General features: G+C 37.1%; 4 protein-coding genes across 5 annotated transcripts; 2 read left to right on the top strand and 2 right to left on the bottom strand.

Annotated features, from left to right (window-relative positions):
- On the top strand, nt 1-2,134 carry LOC118273164 (serine/arginine-rich splicing factor 4). Its single transcript, XM_035589984.2, has 3 exons — nt 1-454; nt 753-1,084; nt 1,987-2,134. Exons 1-3 carry the CDS (start codon nt 79-81, stop codon nt 2,068-2,070), a joined length of 792 nt encoding a protein of 263 aa, XP_035445877.1. The 5' UTR covers nt 1-78; the 3' UTR covers nt 2,071-2,134.
- A 260-nt stretch (nt 2,135-2,394) lies between these two features.
- Nucleotides 2,395-2,917, bottom strand: LOC118273167 (mitochondrial import inner membrane translocase subunit Tim13). The gene has a single exon (XM_035589986.2). It carries the CDS (start codon nt 2,792-2,794, stop codon nt 2,522-2,524), a length of 273 nt encoding a protein of 90 aa, XP_035445879.1. The 5' UTR covers nt 2,795-2,917; the 3' UTR covers nt 2,395-2,521.
- A 1,049-nt stretch (nt 2,918-3,966) lies between these two features.
- On the top strand, nt 3,967-5,606 carry LOC118273166 (U11/U12 small nuclear ribonucleoprotein 25 kDa protein-like). Its single transcript, XM_035589985.2, has 3 exons — nt 3,967-4,221; nt 4,506-4,577; nt 4,974-5,606. Exons 1-3 carry the CDS (start codon nt 4,075-4,077, stop codon nt 5,214-5,216), a joined length of 462 nt encoding a protein of 153 aa, XP_035445878.2. The 5' UTR covers nt 3,967-4,074; the 3' UTR covers nt 5,217-5,606.
- On the bottom strand, nt 5,555-17,218 carry LOC118273163 (uncharacterized). 2 transcript variants are annotated; one of them, XM_035589981.2, is made up of 20 exons: nt 17,050-17,218; nt 16,584-16,846; nt 16,118-16,215; nt 14,281-14,463; nt 13,720-13,884; nt 13,238-13,447; nt 12,455-12,855; nt 12,042-12,373; nt 11,568-11,715; nt 11,024-11,164; nt 10,421-10,675; nt 9,602-9,823; nt 8,962-9,147; nt 8,568-8,700; nt 8,174-8,265; nt 7,698-7,834; nt 7,281-7,438; nt 6,822-6,997; nt 6,398-6,508; nt 5,555-6,028 (listed from the first exon to the last, which is right to left on the bottom strand). In XM_035589981.2, the coding sequence occupies exons 1-20, from the start codon at nt 17,206-17,208 to the stop codon at nt 5,891-5,893; spliced, it is 3,708 nt and encodes a 1,235-aa protein (XP_035445874.2). In that variant the 5' UTR covers nt 17,209-17,218; the 3' UTR covers nt 5,555-5,890. The 2 variants fall into 2 exon arrangements, with proteins under 2 accessions (XP_035445874.2, XP_035445875.2); XM_035589982.2 differs by having other exon boundaries at nt 5,751-6,028; nt 6,398-6,505.
- Nucleotides 17,219-17,224: the final 6 nt, after the last annotated feature.

The raw sequence follows: 17,224 nt of genomic DNA, 5'->3' as shown, positions 1-17,224 counted from the left end.
CAAATTCTTATTCCGTCATTGTCAGTTTGTTTAAGGTTATGATTTATAAATAAAGTGTTATTTTCTTGTATTTCGACTATGCCTCGAGACAAAAGTCGATATAGGGATAGACGAAGTTCTTCATACAGTTCTGAATCGTCCTACGATCGAAAAAGATCTAAAAGTAAACACAAGCGCAGGTCTAGATCGAGAGACCGATCGGAATCAAGTAGCCATAAAAGAAAACGGTCTACTTCAAGATCCAGACACAAAAGAAGAAGTTACAGTAGAAGTCTATCCAGGGATAGATACGAGTCGAAGTCTAGGAGACGATCTTCATCAAGATCTCGGTCGAAGCGGGATCGCTCGCGATCGTTGTCGAGTAGCCGCAGTAAATCAAAGTACAGCAAGAAAAAATCAAAGAGGTCGCGTTCTTCCAGCAGTCGTAGTGCCCGGAGTAGCTCTTTTGATATTGGTAAGTGTATTTTATACTATACTTATAACTATTGTGTTGCTGTAAAGAGCAAAGTTCGTTATTGTGTGATTTAAAAATTCTGAGTTAAATCTTCTGTGTAGTAGATACCATCAGTACTGTACTAGTGAGTGTTTTTGAATAATTTAAAGTTACTTACTGACTATAGTTTGAATTATTAATATAGATAAGTGTATGTAGGCTTAAAGAATTTTAATCTCATAAGAACACTACATATAAGTTCACTTAAAATGTAATAAGTCATTCCAGTTTTTTATAATAACTAAATACACTGTTACAGAGCGCCTACCACAAACCAAGAAAGTAAACCTAGATGACACAGAAAGTAAATTGGAGAAGGCAATTAAAGCTGCAGCAGCTGCAGGACTGACCATGACCAAGATCCCCACTTATGAGTACAAGGAGGTTGAAATCAAGGAGGATATGCCAACTATACATGACAGAAACCTCCTAGCAGAGTTGAACAGTGACTCGTTTGTTCAAAAATCTTTTACTTCTTCCAAGAATAAGAAGCAGACACAAAATATTGTGATAGACCTTAATTCGCAGACTGTTACTGTACCTGAGGCGGAAATAAAGATTTCTGGTGATGATTCCATTATTGATTTTGATGTAAGTATCATATTTTCAATGCTGTGTGTTATTTAATGAGGTTGAAAGTAATAAAATTGTTTGGAATGTTGTGTGTATCTAGTGGCTCTTATTAAGGCAATTAAATAGTATCTATAGGAAAGTTGATTATACTCTTTCATACATAAATTTTAATTCTGATGAATGTGTGTACTAAATAGTTTTAGGCATATTTAATTTTAAAATATCTGAAATCATAGGGTTAGAGACAAGGAAGTTGGGAATAAGCAATGTTATGTATAATTTAATTAATTTCTGTTTACCTTTTTTTTACTACAGAAATATACCATTTTTCAAATGGTAATATTTTTATCAGTATTTTAGCGTGCCTTGGCGGGGCCCCTTATAAAAAATGTTTGGGACCCTTTTTTATTTTTTAGTGGGATGAAATCATCCAAGGACTTTATCCGCCCCTTGGATGAGACAAGAGAGATTATCAGACTCTTACTGACTAACTCCTACCGAAACTTCCGTGTTTAGTAAGCACCTCTGTCAAGAGGTAGGCAAGGTCTCTCGAGCCACTCATAGAGAGGATTTACTGCTGCTACAGCAGCCCATGTTTGAGGCCCCCCGTGGCCCGGGGGCCCCGTATAATTGATACGGCTGATACGGCGCTAGCTACGCCCTGATTTTTATACTTTATACCCTATAGCTTCTGCCAATGGTGTTTGTTTGTTACTCCTTGAATAACACATAGGTATTTTTATCTTATGGGAATGCAGGCAAAGCCGCTTGCAGGTGCAAGTATATACAAGCTGTATAAGCTGTGTGATTATGTAATACTGCATTTTCTTTGTAGCTATATCCTGCACTGCTCCTTCCTATTATAGTGGCATGTTAAATGCCTAGGCAGTTAATTTATTTTCATATAATTTGTATTCCAGGAAATACCAAATGATGTAGAATTAAGAGAGATGTGGATTCAGCAGCTCTATCAATACAGAAAGAAGATGGTCAAAGGAGAATAATTGTAAGAGAAGAAAAATAGTGTAATTTATGTTAATACTGATATTATAATAATAATTCCCACAGTCTGAGCTTTTTATTTAAAAACTAAACCCATTACCATTGTTTAAAAACATTGCATAAGATTAAGTTTTATTGCTTGTATGGCTAAAAGAACAAAATTGAACCTTATTTTCAAGGGTTAGGAGTGATTATTACAAAGCATAGTTTGTTCTAACAGTTTATTAGGAATAGTTTGATATAAACTTCACATTCTAATAACAAGTAAAGGAGTGCTGCAGTACAGTTACACATGCTTCCTCAGTAGAATCAATGAAAACAAGTAACAACCTAAAGTACTTTTATTGAACACATTAACATAACCGGTAGCCGCAACTCACAATTTCAAATGCTTTGTAACTACTAATATTTACAGTGACGATGGCCCATAGCCCCGAGTCCCAGTGGTCACTTTCACATGTTGTTCCTCTCCCGCTGAATACGACTGCTGTATGTTCGGGACACCAGGTTCCACGCATCCATATACCTGTCCATGCACATCGCAATACATTTCTGTTCAGAATTGTCCAGAGCTGTTCCAGGTTTATTGATGCACTTTTTGAAACATTTTTCCGACATTTTCGTCAGTAATTCCTGAGCGTTCGCTATGGCAATTTGCTGTTTCACCTGATCCATCAATTCTTCTTTCTGTGCTCCAGAGAGCGAACCAGTCGATAATGTATCCATGGCTGTAATATATTAATTAATATTTCGTGGGATGATACAATTTACGGAATTTTGTGTTAATGACAGTATAACCTCAAATTTCACAGTGACAGCAAGTGCGAGAGTGAAAACGACCGAAAGATATAAGCGATGTTGCCATAGAAATACATATAATTTACAAATTATTCAAAAACAAAATTAGGAAGAAGAAAAGGTTACATTGGTACTTTACCTTTTCACCTTTGCCCGATATTAACTATATAAATGGTTTTATTTTATTTATTTTTTATTTTTAGCCATGGTCGTCTCACTGCAGGGCAAAGGCCCCCCTACTATCCTTCCACTGTCTCTTTGTAAAGCTTTCTGTGGCCAGTCTTTTCATAGAATCTTTTACATTTCTAGGCATCGAGTTCATTAATTAATCATCTAAATTATAATTAGACTATTTATTTGTATGCATTGTAACAAAACTAAAGGAACTTACTTACTTTTACTTTTATTTGCTTATATAAGGGTTCAAAAAGCTATTCAAATACTTTTATTTGCATTCATCTTTCACGTAAGCAGGGTGACAAGTTATCGTTATAAGTTATAGAAAAAAATGAATTTTAGAACTGTTCATTAGGTTATTAGTATACATTAGGTTATTCGGATGGTAAGATCGTTAGGTAAGAACATACGAATTGTTTTAGAAGAATTTTGTATAAATAGCTTTAAAATAACTTCCTTTTTACTGAATCGAAAGCCTTGTGTAAGTAGTTCGAACTTTCCATTGATTGTTACTCTTTATTTATATAGGTACAGGAAGCGGGGTAATGTTGACACAGAGGAACTTGCGTACAATTTCCTATTGGAAACAAAATGAAACTATTATTGGTTTTTTAATTTGTAAATAAAACAGTTTGATTTAAGTAAGTAGCTGAATTGAAATACAAATATAATTTGTATTTTTTTAATACGGGTCAAATCTAATGGCTAATTTCTATTTCAGCAACTTTTAACCGTAGGTGGCCAAGTAATCTTACTTTCCAACAATTGTGGGACGCTTTTAAAAATATGGTAACCCTGCCTATATTATTGTCTATGAAGTTAGAGATGCTCCAAGCCGTCTTAATATTTTTTTACGGTTTTCAACAATAATCACTACTATCGCGAATTTCAGTCAAACGATGTACGTAGGTTTGACAACTGTTAGCAAATAATATCTGTCAATTTGTCATTAGCACTATTGATATTGATAAATAAAAACAAACATACAAAACAAATGTTTTAGAAGTTTTTACGATCATTCCTAAGTGAATATGGAAAATGAAGAAGATTTAGCCAGTACTTTATCACACGATGAGTTACTGGAAATCACGCAATCGTCTCTAGCTACGTTACTGAGTAAAGACTCGTTCTTGAAAGATCTTCCTAATGATATTATTATTGAAGAAATTTTGTCGCAGGTAAATCGATTCTATCTTAGTTAGTGCTATGTAGTTAAGATGCTACTTCTCACGAATAAGCTAATTTTTTATTGTTTTTGATATTTTGATACATGTATAATCATAGCAATAAAAACTACCTTGGTTTTAACAGGGGTATGTTAGCTCAAATTAGCTTCACTATCTTAAACATTTGTATACCGTATATTGTGTATTATTGATAAGTACGGTAGGTAGGATACGGTATCACTAGATAATTTAGTCCAGAAAATATAATCATGTATTCATAAATCGTTTTATTTCAGATTGCTGTAGAACATGGTCAATCAATCACGATTTTTATATCAAGGGAGAGTGAGCCAACATTAAAAGTTATTGTGAGTCTTGTTTTTATTGTCTATTTGAAATCAACTTAATTTTATACAATTACATTAATTTCTCGTAACTTATTTCGTATTAAACATACATTACATAGAGTATATTTTCCTAGGATTTTTGGCACTATAATATACATACAATTGAACCAATCCCTGATGTCACAACTAGATTTGCATTTAACATAATATGTTAAACTTTATGGGGAGTGTGAGACGTTACAAACCAAGCAATTTTCCAACTACACCTTTTTATTTGTATTATCATTTGGCAGGATCATTTTTTGTGTCACAGTGCACAAATCACATTATGGCACCACTTCTTTGTACTTGCTTCATGAATACAAAGCACAATATTATGTTTTATATCAACTTTAAAATATTTAATGTTATTTACAGATCCGCCAAGATGCAAAAGTGAGAGACTTGAAGAAAGCAATTCAGAGGCATTTTGAACTGTATCAGAAGAGAGCTGGTATCAAAACCAAGATTTCATGGAAATATATTTGGAAGACTTACAACTTGAACTTTGATAGCATAGCTTTAGATGACAATAATGCCAACATACAAGATTATGGTGTCACCAATAAAGTAACATTAATGTTTAAGAAAAGAAAAAAAGAAAAAAAGTTAATTGTATAAGCATTTAATTTATTCCAACCTCATTTTCAACGAGAGCTTTTAGTCGCAAGTCACATAGTTATATATTCTTAATTAATATACATACAGACATAATAAGTAAACAATATATTGTTAATTTGTTTCAAATAACAAAGATAAAGTGTTGTGTAGCTGTATTGTATTTTTATTATTCTGAATCTTTAAATTTTGGCCTTTTGGAAAATATTAATAATCTAATCTAATGGAAGTCAGATACTTAAACATAATGTTCTTTTAATCTAAAAGACTGCTGCAGTCCACAATCTCAATATTTATACAGAATTCATGGATGTACATAATGTAAATAAGACAATAAAATTATGTTTTAAACTAAAAGTATTTATTTCTTAATTTTCACTTACAAAAAAACAATATAACATTTGAATATCCATTATTTATACATAATATGTTATATAGAATTCTGCCGTAAAGAGTGTCTTTTAAGAGGCCAAATTACAACTAATATAAAGCATAAAGAACATAGCACTTCATAAATGAGATTTTGATACATTTCTAAAAAAAAAAATCTATACTTCTACTTTACCTAAACCAAGCTGTAGACTTGACCTCTAAAAGTATAATTTCCTACAATAAACATACATATAATACCAGGATCATACTACTTTGTGATATAAATCTACTTTTTCCATTACATTCTAAAGCTGCTCAAAGTCGGGCTGCGGCGGCGGTTCCTGGGGGAGAGGCTCGAAGTCCCCGAGACTATAGTGAGGCTCCTCATGACGTGGAGTCGCTAACGGACGGTCGTATGTGTCCTTGAGAAGCTCCTGGTCATGCTGAGACAAATAAATGAGGGTTAGATATAGTTGTCAGAAGAAAATCTTGTTGATGAAAGATTATAGTATATTGTTACTCTTGCTATGAAGACAGACACCTGTTTGCTTGACAAGTGCTGTGTTTTAGACAAACAATGTTGTTTAGTAAATAAGTTATATAAATTAATAACAAAAACGTAAACCTTTTGACTTCACTAGAAAAAAATAAGCAATGATTTATTAAAACATGATTAAAAAATATATATTTCACAAATTAAATGTTAAAACATTACCCAAATATTATTTAAATCTGGAAAGAATTTAAAAGCATTAACAAAATGTTATTACAAGTAGTATAGAGGCTTATATGGTACCTTCTATGGTACATACCTGATCAGACTGCAGTACTGAGGGAGGCGCCAGGTCGTCGAGCGACAGTTGTGTGTTGAGGACTGATGGTGGGGCGTAGTCCGACATCGCTGGACCACTGTCCACTGGCTGCTGCAAGTAATCAAATAGGAATTGGTATTATTTACGTAGGTAAGTAGGTACGTAGAACTAAAAAGCAAATAATGTAAAACTTAACTATTGGTACTGGGCTTGAAATCTTTCTTTATTATCTTTATGATGGATGGATGGATGGATGGAATGGAAGTATTATTGGATTGAAAATTTCTGAATAGTAGAATAAACATGTCATGATAAATATTGCAACGTAACGAGTAAATACAATTTCACATGTCCCTCGTATACACGTCTTCGGAAACACCAGTCTTTAAATAGTCTTCAACATAATTTATTTAAAAGATCTTACCGTGTCAACTGCAGGTGGAGTCTCCTCAGCCGGCTTGGCGATGTTGACCATAGGGACGGCTGAAGCTGAAGAGGTGCCCACCTCTTCGGCTCCCACAGTGTTTGCCCGGGCATCTTCCTCAGAGGCATACGCCGACTTGTGGTCACACATCAACAAGTGAGTCAACATGTCCGTTCCTGTGAAATGCATAATGTTTAAACTAAAACGTCCTTCCCCATTTTCTATCGTAGGAAACGATAGCTTGAATACTGTTGACGAATGTTAACAAAACGACCTTATAAATGGAATGTTTAACATATTTATTATTTCGTTTTTCTGTAAAAATTTGGAAGCTTTCTTAATTTAAAACTTCGAATGTGTTCTCAACGAATCGCACTGTGTGATTAGGTTGCTCTTTGTGCATAAATTTTAAGACTCTACTGTAAAAGAAACAAGAGTAAAGTGACTTAGTATACGTACCTATATCAGTATTGTACCCGCAGACGCAGTAGGTGCGATGCGGCGCGGGGCGCGGCGCGTCCTCCAGCGAGTGCGGGCCCGCGCAGTACGCGCTGTGCCGCAACATGGCGCGGTAACACGACGTCACGTACGAACACTTGGTGCAACGGGTCGTACCCCTACACAGACATAAATACATCATTGTAACTACGGCCCGCGCAGTACGCGCTGTGGCGCAACATGGCGCGGTAACACGACGTCACGTACGAACACTTGGTGCAACGGGTCGTACCCCTACACAGACATAAATACATCATTGTAACTACGATCCATACAAATTCACAATATCTTTCTATCAACACCGGTTCAGCAGTTTAAGATACAAATCAACTAGCATTAACTATCTATAAATATTTGCAGCTTATTGTAGCTACTCACAAGAAATGTTGTTCCCTCTCGAGCGGAGTGTCACACTCGCGACACAGCATCCCGTCCGGCAGGACTAGTGTCAGGTTCTCGAACGTCTCGTCTATTGTGTGGTTGGTGGAGTCCTTCACTGGCGGACGAGCCTTGTTCTGTGTAACAACAATAATATATTGGTAAATAAATTATATTACAAGAAAATATTATAATGGAATTTTCTTTGACTGCACAGTTGGCGCGTTGCCGGCCTTTCGGGGGTTAGAAATTAAGGGTTGTTGGGGAACCGGGGATTGGGAAGATTGGGAAGGGGGGTTACAATTACCCAATTGGGCCTCCGGTAACCTCACTCACACAACGCAAGTGTGATTCACGGCGATTTTCTGTGAGGCCGTGGTATCACACCGGTTGAGTCGACCCATTCGTGCTGAAGCATGGCTCTCCCCACACTTAAATTAATAATAAATAAAGATAATTTATAATATTACACTCACTCTAGGCTTGGTAATCAGATGTTCTTCCGAGCAGAGCGGAGTCGCGCCTTCCACAGTAATGTGATCGCGAACTTGGTGCTCTTTCAGTTGTCCTGAAACAAGAACAAATACATTTGAGAACAAACATCTTTATATTGGGGGTTTCTTATAGTCAGTCATCTTAGTAAGAACAGAGGCAAGTTTGTTTAGTTTGCAAAAAAATATCGAGACATTTAACATTTTTAGTAAATCAATTTTTCTATGGACACTTTAAGGACTGTTTTTGTACAGCCACAGTCCAATAAAATCTATGAACCTGTTTATACAAAATCTGTCTTTATTCAATGTATTCATCACGTTTTAAATAAAAGTAGGTTTGGTCTTACTCTACATAATATAATTGTATGAAACTCACCAAGATGCACAAACTTGAGCACGCATCTATTGCATCGTACTTCCAGATCCTTGTCCTGATGCTGCTTCAAGTGGTCCAGGTAAAGCACCACGTTGGCAGTCAGCTCGTAGCCGTCTGAATATACCTTTATCACCTGTGGAAGAAAGAAATATAATTATATAAAATATATTTTCCAAGACTATTATAGACTAAAGAGTCGTGATGTAAGGCATTAAACCACATCATCGACTAAAGATAAGTTTTTTAGTATATAAAGCCCATGTGTTATTCCAGATTACGATCTATTTATGTGCGAAGTTTCATCAAAATCGGTTTAATAGTTTTTGCTTGCATGAAAGAGTAACAAACGTACATGCGTAATAACAATATATAAAGGAATATAGTAGTGTATTACCTTAAGACAATGCGGGCAGCAGACACTATCCTCATTTTTATGCGTCTCCGCGTAGTGCTTGAGTAGTTGTGCGTGCGAGGAGACCCTGTACGTACACTGGGAGGCCCCGCAACTGTAGGGGAGCTCCTGCGGGGCGTGCGTCTTCTGCATGTGGGACGCTAGCGTCAGGACTGCTGCGAACCGGACCTGGGGTAAAAGTATACATGTTATTTGTGATATTTGTAAAGGATTTTGTCATAATTGGATAGTTTCCTCAGTCAAAAGTAAATTACAAATGCGTTGCTGACTTGTTAGAAATTGGTCCTCCCCAATTCCTAAAAGGTCTATTGGAGGGAATTGAACTATCAGTAACCTCATTTACATAGTGAATCACATCATCTGTGAGGCAGTGGTATCACTTCGGTCTAGCTAGCAAATTCGTGCCGAAGCATGGCACTCTGTCATGAGATTTTTTTTTTAAGTTCTGTTATAATTACTATAACAGAAAGCCTGCATAACATCTAATAAACAATTAAAAAATAAACCATTAATTAAAGTTCTAATAATAACTATAGTGACATACTAAATTAACTAAAAAACTTCAGTGAATTCATTAATTAAAGTACATATTATTAAAACCAAGTCCTTAAACTAAACTCACCTCACAAATCAAACACGCATAAGTGAACAGATCAGGCGACTTAGTATCAGTGGGGTGGTTATGTTTGAGATGTACGTCTAATTCATCTTGCGCGGGGAACCTGGCGAGACACAGCGTGCACTGCGCGCGGTCCGAGCCGTCGGCCGCGGGCGGCGCCGCGTGACTGTACAGGTGCGTCATCAGGGCTATGTTGTCCGTGAACTCCTCGTGGCACACTGGGCACTGGAATATAACGGGATTATATTTAGTATGAATATTTTAAAAACAATTGAACTAAGAGAGAATATTAAAAGGATTTCAAGTTTATTAGTTTTATAGATGTTGTTAAAGAGTTTGATTGCAAAAACGAGATTAGATGGAGGTCATTGCGAAAATAGTAACCTCAGTACGAGTTTGCTTTACGTGTAAAGTAATGGAAACGAGAGCTCGTTCAGCGGAATGATTGGCCGGCTCGAATAAACCAACCAAACACAGCGCAAACTCATACTAAGGGTACAGTTTCGATTCAGAAGAATACACCCAAACCGAAATTTATCAAAATTGTAACCAATTTTAAACAAGAAAAATTGCTGACTAACAGATTAACAAAATATTGTTTATACATACAATTTTCAATAAAATATAGTACCGACTCAAACATATTTTTCTCACCTTTTAAACCTTCCCTGGACTGTCAAATGACTGTCCAGCTGTTCTCGAGTTTTAGAAACTATATAACGGACATCAATTGATTTTCATATATAGAAGGAAGATAATCACACACCAAATTCTTTACAGTTTCAGCACTAAAACAAAATCCAACACAACAACTATACAAACCTCAACAGCAATAGCAGTTTTAACAAACTCCCCGTCCCCTCCAATCTGTCCGAAGTAGTATCTCTCCATAGAAACAGTCTCTTCAGGTCGGACCTCCTTCTTGATGTTCTTCAAAGGAATGTCATCGAGATCATCATCCACGTACGACTTGGCCTTCGCAGTCCGTCTGCTACGAGCCGTGGTCTCTTCTTTTTTCTCTTTAGTTTTCTCTTTTTCTTCCTTTATTTTCGATTTGCGACTTAGAGCTAGTGGTATCTGTTGAAAAAAATGTTGAGTTGTGAAAATATGTTTAATTTTGTCTTACTTTCCTTAAAGTTGGAAATAGACATCGAATGGGCAGTAAACAAATATTGTTGAGATTTAAATCGAACTGGACACTGAAGTTTTTTTTATGGAATAAACGAGCACACTTGAAACACCAGAGGCATTACAAGTGCTTTGCCGGCCTTTTAACCCCCAGTTAGAAATTTAAGGGTTGTTGGGGAATCGGGGATTGGGAAGGGGATTATTTGAGGCTCCGGTAACCTCACTCACACAACGCAAGCGTTGTTGCGAAGTATACTACGTTTAAGTTATATGAAGTTAAGCAAATTCCATACAGACCTCCTCATCATCATCATCGACATAAGTGGTTTTCTCCTTCCTCCTCTTCTTGGGCGGCGGCGAGGGCGACGGCTCCTTCTTCTTACGGCCGCGCTTACTGCGCCCGGTCTCTGGCTCTGGTTCCTCTACCCTCTCCCGTTTCTACAACATTTCAGATACCAAGTTAAATTTTGATTGTCTTTAGATGTTATTTTTTATGACTTATCACTTATCAGGGTGGAGGTGATAAGATCCTCTTCTCGCACATGAATTCTATAAATTATTGTTTCGGCTCTGAGTGTGATGTGTAAGTTCTTAAAGGTTATTTTTTATATATAGATTTTTTAAAAAAAGATTTACGATAGAGTTTCCTGCTAGTTCTTCGTGCCATATCGAAGCTACACTTTTGGAACGTAGTCACTGACAGTACTGACTGCACGGACTACGTTCAATTTGGGGATTCAAAAGTACCTAATTTAGGATTAATTGAAATAAATGCGTTTACACTCATATATACAGAGCTGGTATATAGCGAGGATAAAATATTATTATTATTCACACTTACCTTTCCAGTAGGATACTTCCAGTTCTTGAATGGATTGGCAGCAATCTTGTTGAGGCGCACTGTGATCGGGTCCTTGGATTCCATCTTGCTTTGTTCCGCTATGTGAATCACTATGTTGTCGAATGCTTGGCCGGGGGACACACCGTACCTAAGGACAGACAGTTTTTAAATACATATTGGCACAGAGAATTTACGACTAATCGGGAAAAACGCTTTATTTCGTAATGTATAACGTCGCAGTTTTTTTATAGTACAAGCTAAGGGTTGTTGGGGAATCGGGGATTGGGAAGATCGGGAAGGGAGGTAATTAGGCCTCCGGTAACCTCACTCATCTAACGAAACACAACGCAAGCGTTGTTTTACGTCGGTTTTTCTTAAAGGCCGTGGTATCACTCCGGTCGAGCCGGCTCATTCGTGCCTAAGCATAGCTCTCCTACACTTAATTACATCACTATAAACCAATTCCATGTTTACCTTTCTCTCCAAACCAGTTCATCCAAGAACTGTTGTATGATCTGCCTGGAAAGCAACGAGAGAGTGTTCTGGAACATTCGCGGCACGATCCTCCTCAAGTACTCCATTATATTAGCATTGCTGTTCCTTGCAGTTGAGGAGTCAGAGTGCGCTGACGCTTGGTGCACGTTCTTGAAGCCCATGGACACCAGGGTGCCCTTGTCTACCGTCAGGTCTGTCAGAATAACTGATGATGGATGGACCCAAGAAGACAGAGGTTCCAGAATCTTCTGGAAGCGCTTTTTGTAGTTCTTTTCATGTTCTGCCAACGGTTCTACGGCGCGGAGACGGATCTGTGAAAAGGTTTAAGAGATACATAAAGTATGTATGATCTAAATTGGAATCGAACAAAGAAAATATTCCAAAGAACTTACCAATTTCTCCACAGGATCGAGTACACCTAAGACTTCCACCTTGACCTGTCGCTGCGTGCCATCATGGCTGGTAGTCCCCAAGGATATGACACCAACTTCAACTTTCTTCCCGACACCACCTAGCAAGCTCATATGCTGATGAATGGCAGACGTGCAGACCGCTCTTAGCCAAGTAAACAGTCCCTTTACATACAAATTGTCCACTTTCACCCACTGTACTACATTCTGAACATTTGTTTGGCATGCCCAGTGGTATATTAGTTTGAGTAGCACACTTGGAGGGAAGGTCGCCCCTTCGAATATAGAGCTGGAGTATACGGAGACGAATCGCGTTGGACAGCATTCTGATATCCAGACGTAGCCTCCCGAGTAGGGGAATTTCGATACGTCGGAGTACATTCCTGGAAAATGAAATGGGTGGTTAGATTTTTTTAAATGTTGCCCCACACTAGGATTTTCTCTTGTGTTGTAGGTGTATATAAAAATATACAAAGTTAATGTGAAACATACATAGTTAATGTGATTGTACAGTGTCAAGCGGTTTTTTTCTTTGAATGCTATTTTAAACAGTACGTAGGTTGGTGCAGATTCAAGTCTTCAATAACAATGAAATAATAATAATATTGTTTACCGTGATAAACATTGCTTGTTGCATTCCCAATATCCATAGTTATCATATCAGAGAGATCGGCACGAGAGATTCAATAGTATTTAAATATTGTTTTGTAATTTGGTAACGTTTTCACCTATGTACAAAATGATATTTTTTTAGATATAACTCACCAAGTTTAAGTTTATTCCCGGCATGTATGACGCACCACTGCTCGGACCTGACGAGTCCCTGTTGTATGAGCCACTCGGTGAACTTCATCGGTGTGTGCATCAGTACTGACTTCACCTTGCTGTCTAGCGTCGTGCGGTCTGACGGAGCTGTCGAGTCCTTGGAACGGAGGTAGGGCCGGGCCACTACTACTAGTGAGGGGAATGTCTTGCCTGGAGGATGGGAGATACAGAAATTAGTCAAATATATAAAACAATGAATGAAATGTTTGAGCCGACTTCAATAAATTTTCTTCCATATTATAAAAAATTGTAATTGCGTGACATTGATTGATGTAATCATTAATGAATACCTCACAATATGTATAAATATTTTGATAAATTCCTTAAACTTAAAATAATGACATTTGGAACCAGACTATGTTACATTATAAGGGACAATAAATAATAAAAAAAAACAAAAAAAAAGAACACATTGAACATACCTTGCAGCTTATTAAACGACACCTCTCTAGAATCAGCAACATTCTTATTGCCATCGTCTTTAGTCAGGTCAACGATAGCAGTGGTTTTCGTAGCACTGCCCGTCAACAAGCCTCCAATGGCTGTAGCCTCGGAGGGACGCACGTTTGTAACCACGCTGTGCACGTCTGTTGGGGAAATAGAAGTTTATTGGTGAATTTAAGGGACAATGGCGTAGAAAATTAAGTAAAAAAAAAAATCTTGCACTCCCAGTTCCATTGATGTATGTTCAGTAATTAATATTGTATTTAAGGAACAGTAATTATTCACAGTCTGTTTGCGACAGTGGGTTACAACACTAGAGGGAAAATCATCCGGTGGTTTCCCTACCCCATTCCTACTCCTACTTTTCAAGCCCGTGCCCCGGTAACCAGTTAGGCATTCTGCAGATTTATGCACTATAAGAACATATTTCACACCATATTACGAACATAGTACTTAATAATAGGTTAGAAAAACCTCTACCTGACATTGCCACTGTGTGAGAGACTGATAGTATTACAATATTAAAAAACTACACTTACTGGAAGGTGCGAGAGTCTTGTCCTTAGTCTTAGTGCTATCCTTGTCTTTTTCTTTCTCTCTCTCTTTTTCCTTAACCTTTTCTTTATCCTTCTTCTTCTTCTTATGTTTGACTTCCGGAGACCTGTTCCTCTCTGGAGAAGGAGAGTAGTCGCGATCCTCCTCCCGATTCTTACGTGGACGACCTGTGTGTTAAAGCGAATTTAGTTTATTGTTTTGTTTTTGTATTATTAATGTTAACAGTTACAGTACAGTACCTTTACTACGAGTTTGCTTTACGTTGAAAGTAATCGAAACGAAAGCGCATTTGGCGCTCTGACTGGTTGGTTTATTTGTGCTGGCCAATCAGAGAGCCGAATGCACTCTCGTTTCGATTACTTTAAACATATAGCAAATTCGTAGTAAGGGTACAGTACAGTACAGTTTTTGTTGAGGAAAACTAATTTCAATTTCAAATTAGACAAATGTTGTGATATGCATTTTTTTCATACACATTGCTAGTAATTCACAATCCCACAAAAACATTTCATGTTAAATGTTGCCCGGACTTTTTGCTATTCGTCATATGGGCTTGAGCTTAAAAATCTATTCAATCTTCTAAACTCTTTCCGTGCGGCCAACTCGCCAGTTCAAAAGTATAGGGTTAGAAACTTGGCTCTACACGGGATCTGATTACTTTTTGACAGTGCGAGCTATATGGTCTCGTCTTGGCAACATTTAACATGAAATGTTTTTGTGGGATTTCATTTCTTTTTGTAGGTTGCTTATGATAGAAAGATAAAATGAGCGACAAATTCACCTACTAAACTACTAAATTTATAAGAAAATTGCAAACGTAATCCTAATACTTTTTATCAATGAAAATTAAAACACTAGTATCTAAACCTTTACCTACTAAACTACTAACAATTAAATATTAGGCAAATGGTTTTTTTCTCCGCGATAGCAAACTTTTAAATCACCGAAATATTCCGAAAACTTTTCATTCAACGAGACAACCGTCAACGACGTCTGCCCTCGCGCGTCTGCCCGCGTTCGGGTGCCGCGCTCGCTGACGGGCCGATTATTTTTAGCTACTGCGCGGGGACGAGGGGGCAGGCGGCGGGCGTTGGCGCATACTATACTTACGATGCTTATGTTCAAAAGTATAGGTTGATTAATAAACACTTACCGAAGTGAAGTGTAGTAATATTATTCATATCTAAGTACTTATGGGTAGGATAATGTTTTGATGAAAAGTTTGTGTTCTATGTACTTGTGTATAATTTTCAGATCTCAAGCAGGAAATAGGGAATTAAGTTTCCCTATTTCAGATTTTTACCCCTCCGCGGCCGCATTCAGACCTCTAGCGTCAAATCGAACAAACTTTCACCCCTAGTTTAAGGGGTTGGGGGTAAAAGTTCCAAGTTTTAGGATTTTTTTGTTGTTTGGGTACTAATACTAGCTTACATACCAAATTTCAGTTTTCTAGGACTTCAGGAAGTACCTTATGAATTTTGTTGATCATCAGTGAGTGAGTGAGTGACGAAATCGGGGTATTTTAGATATCAATAAAATCTAAAGTATAAGAGCTATGCAATTGAAACTTTAGAGGTTTATTAAGTCTACCACTGACATTATATCCTGAAAATTTTGTTTATCTGGTATAACCCAAACTCAAGTTATGAAGGTTCAAAAATACGACGAAGCGCTTCGAGAAAAGGTAGGTAGTGCCCTTGCGCTTGCGCTTCGCTTGGCTCGTCTTGGACTACCGTGCCCCCAGATGTAGCCTATATTAACATATTTTGCTCAACTATTTCAACAAAATAATTATATACAATAGTATTAAAAACAACATACCTCTCCTTCCAGGTTTCTCCTTGGAGATGGACATTGAGCGAGACCTGGATCTAATGATCTCAGCACTTTGCCGTTCCAAGTCCTTCAGTACAGGTTGTCTGGAAATAAATAGATAGCTGTTATTTGAAGTCAATATGAACCTTCTTAATATTCTCTATATAAAAGGGGTTTGCCATGATTTTCACTCTTGGCAGGTGGGATAAAGTTTTAAATATTTAAGTTTACCAGAGACTCTACTAATAAATAAATAAACTTTATTCAGAAATGTAAATGCATACAAATACTTAAGGAATATTTTATTTAGTTTATATTTTACTTGTTGAATACTTTTTAAATTTTACTAGTTTAATATTTTACTTAGTTAGATACCTGTACTAAGAAAATCCTGTATCACAGGTGAGAAAAGGCGAGCTAAATGTGTTTCAAGTGTAAATGTAAATAAATAACAGTTTACAAAACAACTTACTTCCCAAGCAGTTGGTAAGCAGTGAACTGGTCTCCGTTATACACGATTTCACCACCAGTGTCCTTCACCATCTCATCCAGTTTATTCTGAATACTCTTGTATTCATTGTCAGCATTCTTATAAGCCTGTAGTTGTGCCTCTGACAGCTCCTCCTCCCAGCATTCCAGTTCTAGGGTAGGAACATCAGGTCCGAAGTAGGATCGCTTGTATAGATCAGCCTCTATGATCTCCGCTTGAGGAGGCACCACAGGCGGTACAGTCTCCTAAAAAATTACGAAAGTATGTATACATTTGGCAGATTACCTATTTTGAATGTTGCTGTTACTGTTTTACAAAAGGTTTTGATGATATTTGGGGTCTGATCGTGGATGTGAACAGTGGAATCAAGGAATCAAGTGAATGTTGAATTATTGCCGAACACTATTGATAAGCATGTAAACAAACGAGTTTTTGGTAAGAATCTTACCTCAGTATCAGTTTTTGGCTTTTTCAGCTTCATGGTTATTGGATGATTAACATTCCATACGCATGAATTCGCTGATATCCACTTTATTTCGCTAAAAATAAAAACAATACACAATAAGCATAGAACGCTTTCTGACAGGACAAATGCCAATTGTACCATAGACAAAGACAAGACA

This window comes from Spodoptera frugiperda, chromosome 1 (genome assembly GCF_023101765.2).
Source record: "Spodoptera frugiperda isolate SF20-4 chromosome 1, AGI-APGP_CSIRO_Sfru_2.0, whole genome shotgun sequence".
Classification (NCBI taxonomy): domain Eukaryota; kingdom Metazoa; phylum Arthropoda; class Insecta; order Lepidoptera; family Noctuidae; genus Spodoptera; species Spodoptera frugiperda.
Note: the sequence above shows the minus strand (reverse complement) of the source record. Positions and strands in the feature narration are given on the sequence as shown.